The sequence below is a fragment of the Molothrus ater genome, chromosome 16 (assembly GCF_012460135.2).
Source record: "Molothrus ater isolate BHLD 08-10-18 breed brown headed cowbird chromosome 16, BPBGC_Mater_1.1, whole genome shotgun sequence".
In the NCBI taxonomy this organism is placed as follows: Eukaryota; Metazoa; Chordata; class Aves; order Passeriformes; family Icteridae; genus Molothrus; species Molothrus ater.
The window spans coordinates 10,028,017-10,043,334 of NC_050493.2; the positions used below are offsets into that span (position 1 = coordinate 10,028,017).

General features: G+C 44.5%; 2 protein-coding genes across 2 annotated transcripts in view; both read left to right on the top strand.

Annotated features, from left to right (window-relative positions):
* The first annotated feature begins 2,900 nt into the window (after positions 1 to 2,900).
* Positions 2,901 to 10,686, top strand: LITAF (lipopolysaccharide induced TNF factor). Its single transcript, XM_036392862.1, has 4 exons — positions 2,901 to 2,965; positions 7,012 to 7,191; positions 7,579 to 7,735; positions 8,040 to 10,686. The coding sequence occupies exons 2-4, from the start codon at positions 7,014 to 7,016 to the stop codon at positions 8,146 to 8,148; spliced, it is 444 nt and encodes a 147-aa protein (XP_036248755.1). The 5' UTR covers positions 2,901 to 2,965; positions 7,012 to 7,013; the 3' UTR covers positions 8,149 to 10,686.
* Positions 10,687 to 11,746: 1,060 nt separating this feature from the next.
* The window catches only part of LOC118692613 (uncharacterized), a 72,850-nt gene continuing 69,278 nt past the window's right edge, over positions 11,747 to 15,318 (top strand). Inside the window, exons 1-2 of the mRNA XM_054516598.1 lie at positions 11,747 to 11,777; positions 15,013 to 15,063. Coding sequence (XP_054372573.1) covers positions 11,747 to 11,777; positions 15,013 to 15,063 — 82 coding nt within the window. The remainder of the gene's footprint in view (positions 11,778 to 15,012; positions 15,064 to 15,318) is intronic.

A 15,318-nucleotide genomic window follows, 5' to 3' on the forward strand; every position in this document is an offset into this window, starting at 1 on the left:
CACTTCTGTTCCATTAGACTATGAAATTTGGCACAAAATAACCCCACTTGTGTTGGAGATCAGAGGGGCTGAACGCAGCTGGCCTTAATTTCTGATTATTATCAATTTGGCATTCTAGTCTGGTTGTGTTTAATAAGAACATCCACAATCACAGATTCACGAATAGTGCTACTTATTGAAGCAACAGGAATACAGATTTGGGATTGCTGTTGATAAATGCTGTTAGTGCACTAGCACCAGCCAATGGTTAATTAAGCTAAATTAGCTTCAAGCTAAATTAAAAATTCCGTTTTTCATTACATTTCACAGTTATTTAAGCTTAGTTTCACCCATGTATGGTCTGACACAGAAACATGAAACTTACTAAAGAGGCATCTCTCCTTTGGGGAGGAGAGAGGAGCAAAACCATCCACTTGTCTATGAATGGGGTCATATTCTCATCCTCTACATGGAGAACTCCAAATATCAATTTTATATTTTCAGATAAATAGAGGTGAGACTGTAGTCAAATATAATTGGTTACCTGTTGCTTCCATCTTAGATAGTGGGGAGGAAGGCACTTTCTCAGTTGCATGCTGGTGGATGTTTCATAGCTAAATGAGGGATAATGAGGATTTCAGTTACCTTTGGTCAGGCTGAGTGAGGATTAATGGTTGAATCAAAGGCAGAACAGAGGCATGATATTTCAGTATTGCTTCCTCCTCCACTCAGCTGAGGCAGCAGTAAAGGTCATCCCACCTTTGCTTGATCATCTTCATTCCCATCAGCATTTTACAACTGCACATCATCATCACAGAATCATAGAACAGTGTGGGTTGGAAGGGACCTTTAAATATCATTTAAAGTCCAAGGCCCCTGCAATGAGCCTGCATCTTTCAGTAGACCAGGTTGCTCAGAGCCCTGTCCAACCTGGCCTTGAACTGTGACAATTGTTTACCACCCACATTATAAGTCTCCTTTTTTAATATCTAATCTAAACTGACCCCTCCTTCCATTTAAAATCATAATGTCTTTTCCTGTTGCAACAGGCCCTGCTAAAGTTTGTCTCCAATTTTCTTATAGGTCCCCTTCAAGTACTGAAGTAACAGTAAAGCCACTCTGAAGCCTTCTCCAGGCTGAACATCTCCAGCTCTCCCAGCCTGTCTCCACAGCAGAGGTGCTGCAGCCCTTGGCACATCTTCATGGCCACCTCTGGACGTGCTTCAGCAGCTCCATGCCCTTGTTCTGCTGGGGGCCACAGACCTGAATGCAGCCCTGCAGGTGGAGTTTCATGAGAGTGGAGCAGGAGACAGAATCCCCTTCCTTGACCAGCTGGCCACACATCTCCTCACAGGACCAGACTTCTACTGCTAATACAGCCTGCTGTGTGTGGATAAGGGGGCTGAGGCCCTGTCTCCATACCATGTGTGAGTACACTCTCTAGTTCACTGAGGCACTGGGCTGGGAGCTCTACACTTTAGCCCAGACACCATGAAGGGCTTAAGCCTCACTCAAGTCAGGTGTAATATAAGCAAGTGCCTCAGTTCATCCTTGCCCAACCAGCCTCATCAATTCTCCATAGCAAACCTGCCAATTTTCCACAAGCTTGTCACTGAGAATCAGGAATAAAACTCCTTAACACCAATGTAGTATTAAGAGGCAGGGCTTTACTTTTGGTACCTGATGGACAGGATAACTCTGCCTAAGGTGCACGCTTGGCTCAAGGTGGTACAAGTATTTATTAGCAAGGATATACATATTCCTCAGGAAAGCGTTACAGTTTGTTACTTTAGGTGGCCACAGAGCCCATTACTCAGGTTCTGCTCCTGAGAAAAAATAATGTATTATGTGATTTCTTGGAAATGGTGTAAATTTATTCACCTCTATGTCTAGTTCTAATCTCAGTGCTGGTGAATCACACTCCACACTCGTGTCCCTAAATCGGGGGGATTGGAGCATTCATGCCCTCAATACTCTCAACATCTGATGACATCCCCAAGCACCCATACTTGCAGGTGAATCAATAGATTACTGTGACTGCAGAGTTTCCTGTTGGGTTTATTGTCACTTTGGGTAAACTTTCATCCTATAAAACCTGACTCCTTGCTCCAGGATTTGAATTGAAGTTTTATGCGTGTTCCTTAGGGCAAGGTTCAAGAAGAGATTTAAATACAAAACTAGGACTTTGATGGATTTTGGATGTTTTCAGCCAAAAGGCCTTATGAACTGTCCCTGCTGATAACCCGCAGAGGTTATCAAGTCCCTTCAGTCTAAGGTAGATTCACACAAACCAGCGTGTGAAGCAGTCCCTTTTGAAGCCCTTTTAGGGATCTGGCCATAATTTACTTTTGTGTTATCCTGGAGCTGGATAGAGGAAGGATTGACATACTCTCGTGTGTTCCAAAGACTGAATCCAATTCAATTGCTTGTAAAGGCACTACCTAAAATCACTGAATCTTGAACTTGAAAGTTTTGTTCATCATTTTATGTGTTCTTGTATGTTGTCTGAAATATCTGATCTGGTAAGGTAAACGGCACTGTAGAATTAGTGATTTCCTTGCCGTGTTACAGAACGCGGTGCTTGGCTGCGCTGCTGACGGGGCAGTTGAAGATGACTGGTTTAATCTGAGCGAGCTCTTGGCGAAAGCCGCGGAGTTCCCGATGGCCGTGACTGCGAAATGCGCCAGGAGTGCCTGTACTTCCACAGGCTTTCCCCGTTCCCTTCCCGTCCTGCCCAGACACGCCGCTGCCGGGAGCCGATGGCTCGGGGGAAGCGGCCGAAGCGGCTGCCGGGCAGGGCCCGGCCGGCGCCAGCGGAGCGCCCTTCGGAGCAACCCCCGCGGCGCCTGCTCGCGGCTCTAGGGGGAAGGGGAGGAGGAAACGCGGGTGGGGACGGGACGGGACAAGCCCTGCTGACGGTGGCCGCGCCCGGGCGAGCGGAGACGAGCGGAGAGGCGAGGAGGGCTGGCGGGCACGGCTCGGCACGGTAAGGGCTGCCCGGAGCCTGGCGGTGCAGCGGGCAGGGCAGAGCGGGGCGCCGGGGGGGCTTTGCTGCTCCGCCGGGGCCGCTCCCGGGCCCGAGCGCTGCCCTCCCCGGGCCGCTCCCAGTGCTCCGGTGCTCCGGCCCGGCTGCGGGGAGGGGGAGAAGCCGCGGCTCTGAGGCTGGTCCCGCCCCGCAGGAGCCCCCGGGGCACCGAGGGCAGGTTGGGGCTTCGCGGGCCAGCCATGTCCCGAGCGGTGCAGTCCCGGTCTCGGTCCCGGGACGGTCCGGGAGAGGCCGTGGGCGACTCCTCCTGCCCTCGGCGATGCGGGCGGGGGCCGAGCGAGGCCGGAGTTTCGCTTTCCCGAGTGTGGCAGGCGGAAGGTGGCCCTTTCCTTAGGGAATGCTCCTCTCGGAGCGGCCCTGCCCTGCCCCGTCCCGGGGAGGGGGTTACTCACAGGATGAAGCCACTCGCAGCATTATTCCAAAACTATTGATTACTTGATCAAAGTAATACTCTAGCCTCTGAAATCGCTCCTGCCGGTGGAACACACCGTGCTTCTTCTTTTACTACTTTACTTCTACTTTTATTACTGTACTTCGCCAGTATAGAATTCAATGTGACCACAGTGCCGTTGGTTCTTCCTGAAATAATATGTCATAGTCTTTTTTTGTTGTGATTACTGGATTTTATTCTCTCAGAAATGACTGGGAGATTTAAACAACTTTGAGATAGTATTTCTCAGCAGGTTGATAAACTCGGAAGTTGTCCATAGTTCAGACGAAGTTGGTGGTCCAAGAAGGTGCTGTGTTAGGGCTTTGCACTGCAAATATCCGAGTGCTCTGATAAACCTGTATATCCTGTTGGGTTGTTAAAAGCTTCAACCTGTATTTCATTCTCGGTGTTGCTGACCGGTAGCTGTCTTAGACTCTGATGTGCAGGGAGCCCTCTAAACCACCCCTGATGTTGGAGGGCAGCTTGGGATTTCTAGTGAAGAGGACTGAGTAGGAATTGTTTAATTTAAGGATTAAATTATGTCAAATTTTAGCAAGAGATTAAGGGAAGAGCATCAACAGATTTGTTTGGCCAGACTAGGTTAGGATAGCTGTAATTGTAAGCAGTTTTTTACTGGTGGGGTTTTTGGTTGGTTGGTTGGTTTTTTACATACCAAGCAGAGAGGTGGGCTATTATCTTCTTTTTCCCTTGTCCCCTGCCTAATTTTCCAGACCTGGAGTGTGAAACACACTTGCACATTTGCACCGGCTGTATGAAGTGATGGTTCAAATATCTCTTCAGAGTTGACATTTAAAGCAGAAGGGATATTAAAAAAATGAAATTGAAAAGCTGAAGTTGTGGTTACATCTACAATATTCAGTAATTTGAAGAGGCTTTTTTGTAGTCCCAATGTCATCTTGATGTTTATTAGGAATTTTTGTTTCAATAGGTAACTTCAAGGAATTCATACATGATTTTAGTTTTTTACCATTCACTGTAGTACATTTTACATGTTATTTGTGCTACAGATGTGAAACTTTGAAAAAAAAAAGAAAAGGGATTCCACAAAGTGCTGTGAGGACCTGAAACCTGTTCATGTTTGCCTACAGAAATAGGAAAAAAAAAAGTGAAAGTGCAGAAAAAGCACTGTGATCGCTTTTAAACTGAAATGGTTGTTCAAAACCATTTGGTGGTAAGAAATGAGCATGCAATGTAATTTTAAAATCAGTAAATATCAAGACTTGAAGTGTTCATGCTGGAAGTTATATAATTTTGAAATCTGTGAAAGGGCATCATTCAATTTCTTACAACTTGCTTGTCAGTGAAGCAGAGCTGAGCAGCTGAAGTAGCTGTGTGTTTAACCCCACCTGGCAACTGAGCACCACACAGCTGCTCACTCACTGCACCCCTGAAGAAACTGGATGGCTGTGAGAAAACTCATGGGTTGAGATAAGAACTGTTACATAATTGAAATAAAGTAATAAGAAAAGTAATAATTTAATAGTTGTAATGAAGAGGAAACTAACAGAGAGAAATACAATCCAGCAAGTGAAGCAAATGAGAGCAATTGCTCACCAGCAACCAACCACTGCCCAGCCAGTCCCTGAGTCGTATTTCCCTCCCAAAAACCTTCCCAGTTTTATTGCTGAGTGTGATGCTTTATGGTCTGGAATATCCCTTTGGTCAGCTGTTCTGGCAGTGTCCCCTCCTGGCCTCCTGTACACCCCCAGCCAACACCAGCACACCAAGTGGGGCCAGTGGATTGTGATTCAGCTCGGTAGTTTAGTCACAAGGAGAAAACTTCTCTTTTCTAAAGAAATCAGATCAGTTTTTTTTAAAGGTATAGCTGTGAAATACTTGTTGCTACAAAAACTTACTGAGTTTCAACACCTTGGACTGCTGTCCTGTTTCCTCTTCATTCTGCCAAAGCTGCAGTGTGAGTATGAGAAAAGTGGGAAGGAGCAATGTTTGTCCCAGGCTTAGCACAGTTACTGCTCCAGCACCTCTTGGCATGTCTGTTCTTCTGTACCACTCCTGGCCACAGGGCTGTAATACCCACACTTGATTGAGTACACAATTCCCTTTGTAATACACCTTTCCACATTTCTTCTCAATCTGCTGGGAAGACTGTGGGACTCCTGAAATATATAAACATTGGTGTTTGCTGGTGTATCCCCATGCCTCCAGTGCAGCTGATTAGTCCTGTGTAACCTGGAAGAGTGAACAAACCTGTGACAAGTTCTTTATGGAAGAGTTTATAGACTTCACTGAAATCCTGATGAAAGCTGTATTGTGGGAGGAAGGTAATCAACAGTATTCCAGGACTTTTCCATGCTCTGGGAGAGTGGAATGGCTTGTGTCATTGTTGGGGACTTGTGTGTTGGGTCTCACCCAAGCTTTGTGTGGATGGAGTGACACCAGTCCTAAACAGACACACCCGAAATTCTTTCTCTTTGCATATTGTCTTTCATACCTGCAAATTGCATCAATGCAATTTCCCTTCTTTTATTCATAGTAGTAGTGCTGTGGGTAATTGGAGCTCCTATATAACTTTCATAGCACCATAGAATTAATATTCCAAGTACAGGTTGCCCTTTCCCAGACAGTACTAAGTGAAAAGACCGGCATGTGTCCAGAGGGATCGTGTGTGCAGCAACAGAATGGAGTGTGGCTCTTGGAGACTTGTCTGATGGTCCTTAGGAGGAAGGGGGAAAGGGAGATGCTTGCTCAGCCTTGATGCCATGAGACCTTGTTCCACAAAGAAAATGGTGGGCAGGCTACAGGAAGTGGGTAGGTGGGGAGGAGGAGAGGAAGTCTGCATTGAACCCACAGTAGTTTCTTGGCAGTGGTCAGCAGTCCTATCCTCTGCAACAACATAACAATTGGTGGAGGAAAATTTGCCCTACAAACTCATTAAAACATTGCTAAGAAGCAAAAGTGGCAAGGGTGGATATATTAGATATATTTAATGGTTGTAAAAGCTTTGAGTTCAGTTGGATATGCTTAATTGTTTGGGTTTTTTTTTTCCTTCAGAATAATTACTTCTTTCAAATTACAGCAGAGGTAAATGGTATTTTTTAAATATTGAAGTTTCACCACAAACCAGGCTCATGTTGGTTAGCAACTACCATGTGGCCTATCATACTGCTCTGTTTTTCAGGTGAACAAGAGAGATTAGAAATCGTGTTCTTGGAGAATTATGAGACTTAGATTGTTTAGTATACTAATAAAGATGCCCCACCTCCCTGCTTTGGTAACTAATAAAGATGCCCCACCTCCCTGCTTTGGTATTTTTAATTTACAAAGGAAGAATTGGTGTTGGGGCAAAGTGTAAAAAATTCCCAGTGAAAAAGAATTGGGAAGTAGGCAACAACAACAGTGAAATCAAGATTAACATTTAATACTATCAGAAACAAATACCAGCCAATAATTTTATGCTGGTAAAAGTCCCTTTTAATCTAGTTATCTTCTTGCTGTTGAGTTGAGCCTCATTATTTGTCAATTGCCATCAATAAATAATACCTTTTGTTATGATTTTCTCTCTTTTATGTTTTAGATATGTCTGCTGCCAGTGCCAATCCTGTCCCATCTGCACCACCTTCTTATGAGGAAGCTTTAGGAATCAATGTGAACTATCCTCAGCCCTATCCTGTCCCTGGCCCGGGACAGAAGCCAGATGGGAAGGGAACGAACCTTCCCCCACACGTGGGACAGCCTCCACCAGCAAATAACCCCAGTAAGCCTCCAGAACTCTTCTGTACCTCATGTTAAGGTGGTGTCAAAGTGGTTGAATAATAGGTGTTGTTAGAAGAAGAAAAATTGGGGTTCGCAGGTGTTCAATGCCTGCCAAAAGTACTTTTGAAGAGAATAAGATGAATCAATTATTGTGAATCCCTCAGTGTGCAGTGATATCAGTAACATAATTTGGCTTTCTGCAGTTTTTAGTGCAGCTTTATTTTTAAGACAGTGTATTTCTGCATTAGGAAATGCCATGGTTATTTCTGTCATTGTGTATTTCATTGTTCTGAGCCCTGAATATTTCAGTTATAGATGGTTTAGAGGAAGTTGATTGCTACTCTTTTTTCCTGTTCCTCGTGGAGTAACCAGCCATTCCTCTGCTCAGTTACTGTTCAGACGGTGTACGTGCAGCAGCCAGTAGTGTTCTATGACCGCCCAGTTCAGATGGTCTGCCCTTCCTGTAACCAGGTGATAGTGACACGTCTCTCGTACGACTCAGGAGCTTTGACCTGGCTGTCATGTGGTGGCCTCTGCCTGCTGGGGTAAGTCAACTCCAATTTGCCCTTTTACCTTGACTTTTTTTTAGCTCTAACATGTAACAGAGCTCTGAGCTTTTCTTTCTCTGTGTGAGACCTGAGCCTTCAATTAGCCTACATCTGCATCTGTGTCCCATCGGCCCTTAAAGCAGTTCTGGAACATTACAGTAATGGGCTCCATAGCCATGTGTGTTCTTCCCAAAGCTAATGGCACCAGTTGTACTGATTGCTTTTGAACAAAATACATTTTACCTTCTTGTGTGTAGAAAAAGTGGTAAAGCAGTGTTTTTCTCTTTTTTTGCCTTTGCAGGTGTATAGCAGGCTGCTGCTTAATTCCCTTCTGCATTGATGCCCTAAAGGATGTGGATCACACCTGTCCGAAATGCAGTGCTCTTGTTGGCTCTTACAAACGTTTATAGCCAGAGTTTGTACATTGATTGATGAAGTTGTTTAGCACCTCTACAAGCCCTCTCTGAAGCTTTATGGAGACTTTCCATTTTTCTGTGCATCCTGTCACTGGAAAAGAATAAAAATAATGTTTATTGCTAGATGGTTTGAATACACAATTGCTTGAGAGGAGTCTCACTTAGGTCTGTGTAAAGCATACCTAATCTGTATGGGCCACTCAGTCCAGCACCAGTGGAGAGCAATGGAGTGTTTCCCTTTTTGCTTAATACAGAACAGGTTGGTGATATTCTTCAGTTAATCTTGTCTCGGGCATGATGCACATTGTGCTTGCATTGAGACTGTAAAGTCTCAGCACAGAAGAAGAGGACATGTATGGAGAACTATTTAGGCTCATGCTTTGGCAGCAGCACTGTTTACAAACTTGCAGGGAGTTGCCTCAGGGACAGGTGTTCCTCTTTGAAAAAGAAATCTTTTGTTGTCATCTTTTCATGAGCACTAGCATTCATTTTAAAACTTTTGTAGTTTGAAGAGAACCAAACCTGAAGGCTTCTTCCTTCTTGGAGGTAGCTTTTCCAAATGGACAATTCAGGTGGTTGTGCAAAAACAGTGAATGAATCTAGTATCTGAATTTTCTTGCCAGTTTCAATTCTACTCATGTTTCTAATCTGAAGTAAAGATGTTCATATAGAAGATATTTGTTCAGTGGTTTTTGTTAGGCTGGAGGCTTTCTTACTGCTGATTGAAAGTGTGTGAAGTGTTTTCTTCACACCAGTGGAATTGCCCAGAGAGCCTTGGTTAGAGCATTGGAAAACTTCCTTGTACATTTACGTAAGTCAGCTGACTGACCATAAACAAACCTCAGCCTTATCTTAAGGCTCAAATTCCACCTGAAACACATAAATAAAACACAGACTTTTAGTTGTTGATCTGCTCATTAATTATTCTTTCTTTATTAAGAAGGTAAAGTGTGTGATAAGGAGTTTCTCTGATTTTTCTAAATTAAATGAAAGATGAGTTCTGCTTTTAGAAACTTAAGCTGGATATGCTTATTTAAGATGATAATCACAAAAAATTAGGGAATGAGGCTCTGAGGGTTATAGTAATTTCTGTGTTATAAGCAACTGGATCAAACAATATTTTGATGCATATCACAGAATCCAAACTACAAAATCAACTGGGTTAGAAAAGACCTTTGAGGTCATCATATCCAACCTGTGTCCTAATGCCACCTTATCAACCATACTGTGGTGCTGGATACCACACACAAGCTTTTCTGAAATACCTCCAGGGACAGTGACCCCACCATCTCCCTAGGCAGCCCATTCCAAAGTCTGATCACCCTTTCTGGAAAAATCTTCTTCCTAATGTCCAACCTAAATGATACCTGTCCAGAAAAGGCAGACAGGTGTTTAAACAAGGCTGTGTTGGTATTAATAGCTGTAAAAGTAAAAAACTAAAATAAATACAAATAAAAAATACTGCAATTACTGTTCTTGCCAAACTGTGCCTTCTGTATATATTTGGTATAAGTTAGCTTTTCAAAAGTCTTTCAACACTTTATGTTTGAAATCCAGTAATTCTGTAGATCGTGTACAATCTCTAGTCCTTGTCTTAATTAGGTTTTGTAAACTGATGCTGCTTGTGAGCCAGTCTGCAAGTGATTTAAGAGCTTCCCTGTGTATTTGGAAAAGGTTTCTGGTCTCCTCATGCCATAAGAATGTACATCAGGAGCTACTCACTGGCAAGAGTATGATGGAGATAAAAAGCTGGTGGTTTTGTAGCTTTCCATGCTGATGATGTGGTACCAACAAGTGCTTTTGTCTGCTGGTGCACCACCATAGTGCTCACTCTCTGTATTCTGAAGGGCTTGGGTGATGCTACATTGAATTTTCTGTTCTGGTGACATGAGCAAGTCCTGTGCCTTACTGGGTGTCACAGAAAATGTGCTTCTTGTCAGTTTATTGTCAGAGCAACACAGAAAGAAGCAGTGAAGCTCGCAGTGTTTCCAAAATTGGGATTTGCTTGCAAGGTGGAAAGGATTTTTAATTCTTTTAGTACCTTGTCAGTCTGATCTGGATAATCCTGCTATATATTCATTTGGCAAGTCTTCCAGTTGTTATTACCTTAGCTCCCCTTTTCTCTTCAAAGTGATGATTGGAAAATCTGAGGTGGTGGCACCAGAATGCAAAACACCAAAAAAAAAATTTTTTGATTTATGTGGACGGTCCATTGATTCTCTTTAAGTTCCTTGTATGGATTGAGAATAGGACACACAATGTTGGCAGCTCTTCCTTCCAATTCAGCATTTTGCAAGGCTTTCTGCTGCCCCTTCTGTAGCTGTGTTTCCTTAAATGCAAAGCCTGTGTTTGTTCTCTTGTGTATGAAATAATCTACAGACTGTGCCAAAGTAACCTGCTTTGTTAAACCTACCTTGGACAAACAAATGCAGGATATAACTTGCTTTGTGTGAAAGCACTTTGTGTTTGATTATGTTGAAATTACAGTTTATTTTTAAAACTGACTCTAAAATAAAAGCTTTGTCTTTCCTATCTAGTGCTTGTAATTGGAAAATTATAATATTTGGAATGTTTCCAAACACATGGATGGCTGAAATGTTAAAAGAAGAAACGTAATTACAGGGAGAAATTTTTCAGAGTCTCACCTGGGCCAAGTCTCTGATAAATGGCACCATGTGCCGTGCAGACCAACTGTCCCACACAGAGCCACACTGAAAATGTGTTGTTTTCCTGCAACTCGGGCCTAGAAATATTTTTTCAATTAAAACTTTTGGGTAAAACTTCCACTTGCAATGCTGAGATTGCAAGCTGAGAGGGCAAGGTCGCTCCTGAGACTCCCTTTTCTCCAGGCTGAGGCCCCCCAGCTCCCTCAGCTGTTGCTCATCAGAGTTGATGATGAGCTCCACTGCACGTCTTGGTCAGCAGCAGCAGCAGCTCAACGTCCTTCTTGGTGCGAGAGGTCCGAAACTGGACAGCGGACTGGAGGTGCGGCTCCATCACCCCGTTTCCCCGCAGCCATCCCTGACCCATTCGCTCTGCCCGGCTGTGCCTCGGGCTCCTCGGCTGCTCCTCGGAGCTCGGAGGGCGAGTTTGGGGCCGGTCCGCCGGGGAGCGGCCGCTGCCAGAGCCCTGGGGCGGACAGGTGGCCCCTCCATCGCTTAACTGCGGCTGGGAAAGCGCCCTGGAAAGTGGTGGTGCCTCGCAGCGCTTCGCGGCGTTTTGCCCACAGGGGTGGGGGGCGTTCGTGCTGCTGCCTCAGGCCGTGCCCGGCGCTGTGAGGGGCCCCTGGCCGCGGGCTCCAGGCGGTGCCCGGTGCTGTGAGGGGGCTCAGGGACACACCCGGCGCTGTGAGGGGCCCCTGGCCGCGGGCTCCAGGCGGTGCCCGGTGCTGTGAGGGGGCTCAGGGACACACCCGGCGCTGTGAGGGGGGCCCCCGGCCGTGGGCTCCAGGCGGTGCCCGGTGCTGTCGGGGGGGCTCTGGGGCGTGCCCGGCGCTGTGAGGGGCCCCTGGCCGCGGGCTCCCGGCGGTGCCCGGCGCTGTGAGGGCTCCGCGGGCTCGGTTCGGGGCCGTAACCAGGCGGAGCTCCCGGCCATGGGAGGGCTGCGAGCGCAGGGAGGCGGAGGTGCGGCGAGCACACAGGTGGGTGTGGGACCCTGGCCAAGGGCACTTCCCTCCTGCTTTCGGCTTTTAGGGCTAACGTCAGTGTTACAATAGTATTAATTTAATATTATTTGTGGGGCTTATGCAAAGCGGACTTTTCCAGTTTGTTGTAAAAGCTCAGGCTTTCTTGGCAATAATGGTGAACAGTTCTCTGGTGTCCAGGACAGGCTTACCTTGTTGTGTGACTGATGGTACTTTTTATTAAATTCATTTTCCAAACTTGAGTACCGTATCCATTAAAATGAATGAATACTTTTCTGAGACTTACAGCCAGAGTGGGTCTCTAGTGTGTCATAAAACCAGTGTGTTTCCAGCACGTGTCAGATTTTCTTCCATTTTTTACGATTATCTAGGACAGTAATGTGCTGGAAATTTCTCTTCAGGAGGTTCTTTTTCTGCGTGTTTTGGGGGTGGTGTTTTGATTTTTTAGAAAAGCTCACCTGGTGTTAGGTAGGAAAAAATCCTTACAAGATGTTGAATCTTGGGCTCCATCCTGCACTTGCCAATCACTACATGAGGGATGTCACCTGAGTCAAGTGCACAGGACACTTATGTGATATTTTATCTTGAAGGTTTGACTTCAGTGTTCATTTAGATCCTAGCTGCTATTCAGGCATTTTATTCCATATTTAGATGTTTCAATAAAAACTGCCCTAAATCTGTGATCTGCTGAAAACAGCTGTTTGAAATATTTTTATCAAAAAAGCCTTAGAGTTTTGTTTGTAAATTTCTTTGTTCTTGGGCCTATGAAATCATCAAGATTCAAGCAAGCTCAAACTTATAAATTCTTGACTGTTCTCATAGTCCTCCCATAAGATATTTTTCTTCTATTTTTATTAGTATAGTTTCTTCCCTAAGAAATGGGAAGCTACAAAGCTAAAACTTGAGATTAAAATGTAAATTAGTTTATTTTAGAAAGCCCAAGTTGCTCTCTGCACTGGAACCAGTGTCAAGATGAAGCAGAAATTCTCTTTAATTTCAGTGTTGATGTTCCTAGTGAGTTTGATGAAAATTTTATGCTTTAAAGGTTTTTTTTTTCAATAGCTATGTGAAATATGTTGAAAAATCTTATTATATACAGTTAAAAGTCAGACTGGTGTGGAAACTGGGTAATAGTAGTGATTCAAGAAAAGAATTGTCACAATATAGCAATTTTCTGGTAAATTCATCATGTTTTTATGTTCCTGCCCAGTTATTAACTTTCCTGCTTCTATCCTTATTGCTGATAGTAGACCAAGAGCTAGATGACTGCTTACATGGAGTACATATTATGCCCAGAGGAGATGTAGTCCTACATTAAACATTAGAATGAGTACCAGACTGAGTAGCTTAGCAGAGTAAAAATGGCAAACTCAGCAAGTAAATTTCCACAAATAAATCTCTGAAGCAGTTTAAGAAGAAGAATATTCTGAAAAATCACTGTGAAGGCAGAGGAATGCTTTCAGTTAGTGCTTTGGGCTGGTTCTAGGAAATTTGAGCTGCTGTGTGAAATACGTAGAGTTTTGGTTTTGTTTTGTTTTTTTTTTTTTATTTTTCAATTGAGTTTCAAACCTAGACTGACTCTGACTTTAGCATTTGGCAGGTCAGGGACTTTGATAGAGGGGCCCAGATTACATCATGGAGTACTTTATTAACTCTTTAGACTGGAGTTGCTCGCTCTCACCTTCTTTAGTAATTGATATTTGCAAAGCATGCTTGAGAAGTTCCTTTCCCTTTAACATTTGTAAGCATTTCAAGAGCAAATGTTACATGATGGAGGAGCAAGTGCAGGCAAGAGGATGTAGAAGCACAAACCTAGCGGGGGAGAGTAGTGCCAGTGACTGGGATTATTATTGAAATTTCTCCTTGTGACTCTGGCTGGCAGGGAGCAGTAGCTCAGCCTAGACCAGAGGGTTTGCAGCAGGAAGGAAGGAGCATTTGCCTGCCCACAGGCTTTCCTTGGGAGGGGCAGGCACACAGGCACAGCTGAGCTGTGGCCGTGGCTCAGGGCTGCGTGGGCTCAGAGTGCATGGGCAGTGTGGGAAGAGCCCTGGGCCAGGAAGAGGGGTCTGCCTGGGAGGCCTGTGTCTGATGTGTTCTACCAACCTGATTGGTACCAGAAGGATGGTGGTTCTGTGGTTTTGTGTTATTCACACAGTTTCACTCATTTGAGGTTTGGGACTTGGCGGGATGAGCTGCCTCCAATGAACTTGCTTGCTCCCAATGGAAACACCTTCCCTTTACTCCCAAAGCTATGGCTTTCATCCTATGTGCTTTTTGATTGATTAATTGTCAAGAGTGATTGCTAGGGTGGCTTTTACATTTGTTAATTTAGTTTAAACTCACTGCATGGGATTGTTCTGAGCATTTGCTCCATTATGATGCCATATACCTATTTTATTTTCCTTGCAGTTTTGTGGGATTTCTAATAGATTAACTTCTCTTTCTCTTCTTTTGCAAAAAGGCTGAAATGCTGTTGGGGATGGGATCAATGGTGATGTATCTGTCTCTGCCCCTTACCACAACCTCCCCCTCCCCTCTGCAGGCTGCCCCTGCCAGAGCCCCTCCTCTGGCAGGAAGGGGAGTTGAAATAGTCAGCTCCTGCTTTGTGAAGGAAATTTTCTTTCAGTGCCTTGCTCAGAGGTGCCTTTGAGAGCAGAACTGATGTGTTTTTGTTTACTTCTGGTCTGAGGAGGTGATTTCGATGGCCACAGGGCTGCTCGCCATCATTTTACTCTGTGCTGTTGTGGCTGGAGCTTCAGGGAGTAAGTAGAAGAATTTTTTTTCCTCTGCTAAGATTGATCTCACAATGCAGAATACTTCTACTAAGAAATGTTCTCACTGGCAAAACTTCAGAGAATTATGTTACAGCTTGTAGGTTTGTAGTAATTCTTGTAGCAGCTTTGTCTGGATTTTGAGTGTAGTGTAGCAGTTTGCTTTGCTGAGCTCTGTGGGTGGTACTGGGCAGGTGGGAGAGCACCCTCCTTGGAGAGGATGCATTAAATAGTGCACCTTCCCCAAGCATTCTGGGGAAAGCAACAGAAACAGTGAGATTGTGTCAGTCTCTATACTTGATAGAAAAACTCTCTTGGATTTATTAATTTTTTTGAGGACCATGCTTTGATTTCAGTAATTTCACTGAAGTTCAGAAGCAGCAGGTCTGTGTTGAGCTGCACACAAATTTGCAGCACTTCTCTGTTCTGTTACTGTCATTGCAGGATCCTCAGAGAGGTTAAGTTATGGAGCTTCCTGTTTTGCAGAATGTCCAGGTGAGTAAAACAAGATAAGAAAGAGGAATTTGAAAACTTGCACAGGGATATTATGTTCTGAGAAGAATGATATTTATCTCTGAGTGATCAGCATTCATGGAAGTAGCAGAGAAGTTCCACCAAGGTTTACCAGGTCCACACCTGCCTGTAGTTTGCATTCTGTGAACTCTGAAAAACTCCTAAGCATTAGAGCTGAGCAAAGGACTAAACCAGTGTGGGACTAAGCCCAGCCATGAGTGTGAAGAGCAGATCTAT

Excerpts from the sequence above, each read along its gene's own strand:
- LITAF (XM_036392862.1), top strand. The coding sequence starts at position 7,014 with ATGTCTGCTGCCAGTGCCAATCCTGTCCCATCTGCACCACCTTCTTAT. Across the intron at positions 7,192-7,578 it reads TCCACCAGCAAATAACCCCA|TTACTGTTCAGACGGTGTAC; the intron begins GTAAGCCTCCAG and ends TCCTCTGCTCAG. Across the intron at positions 7,736-8,039 it reads GGTGGCCTCTGCCTGCTGGG|GTGTATAGCAGGCTGCTGCT; the intron begins GTAAGTCAACTC and ends TTGCCTTTGCAG.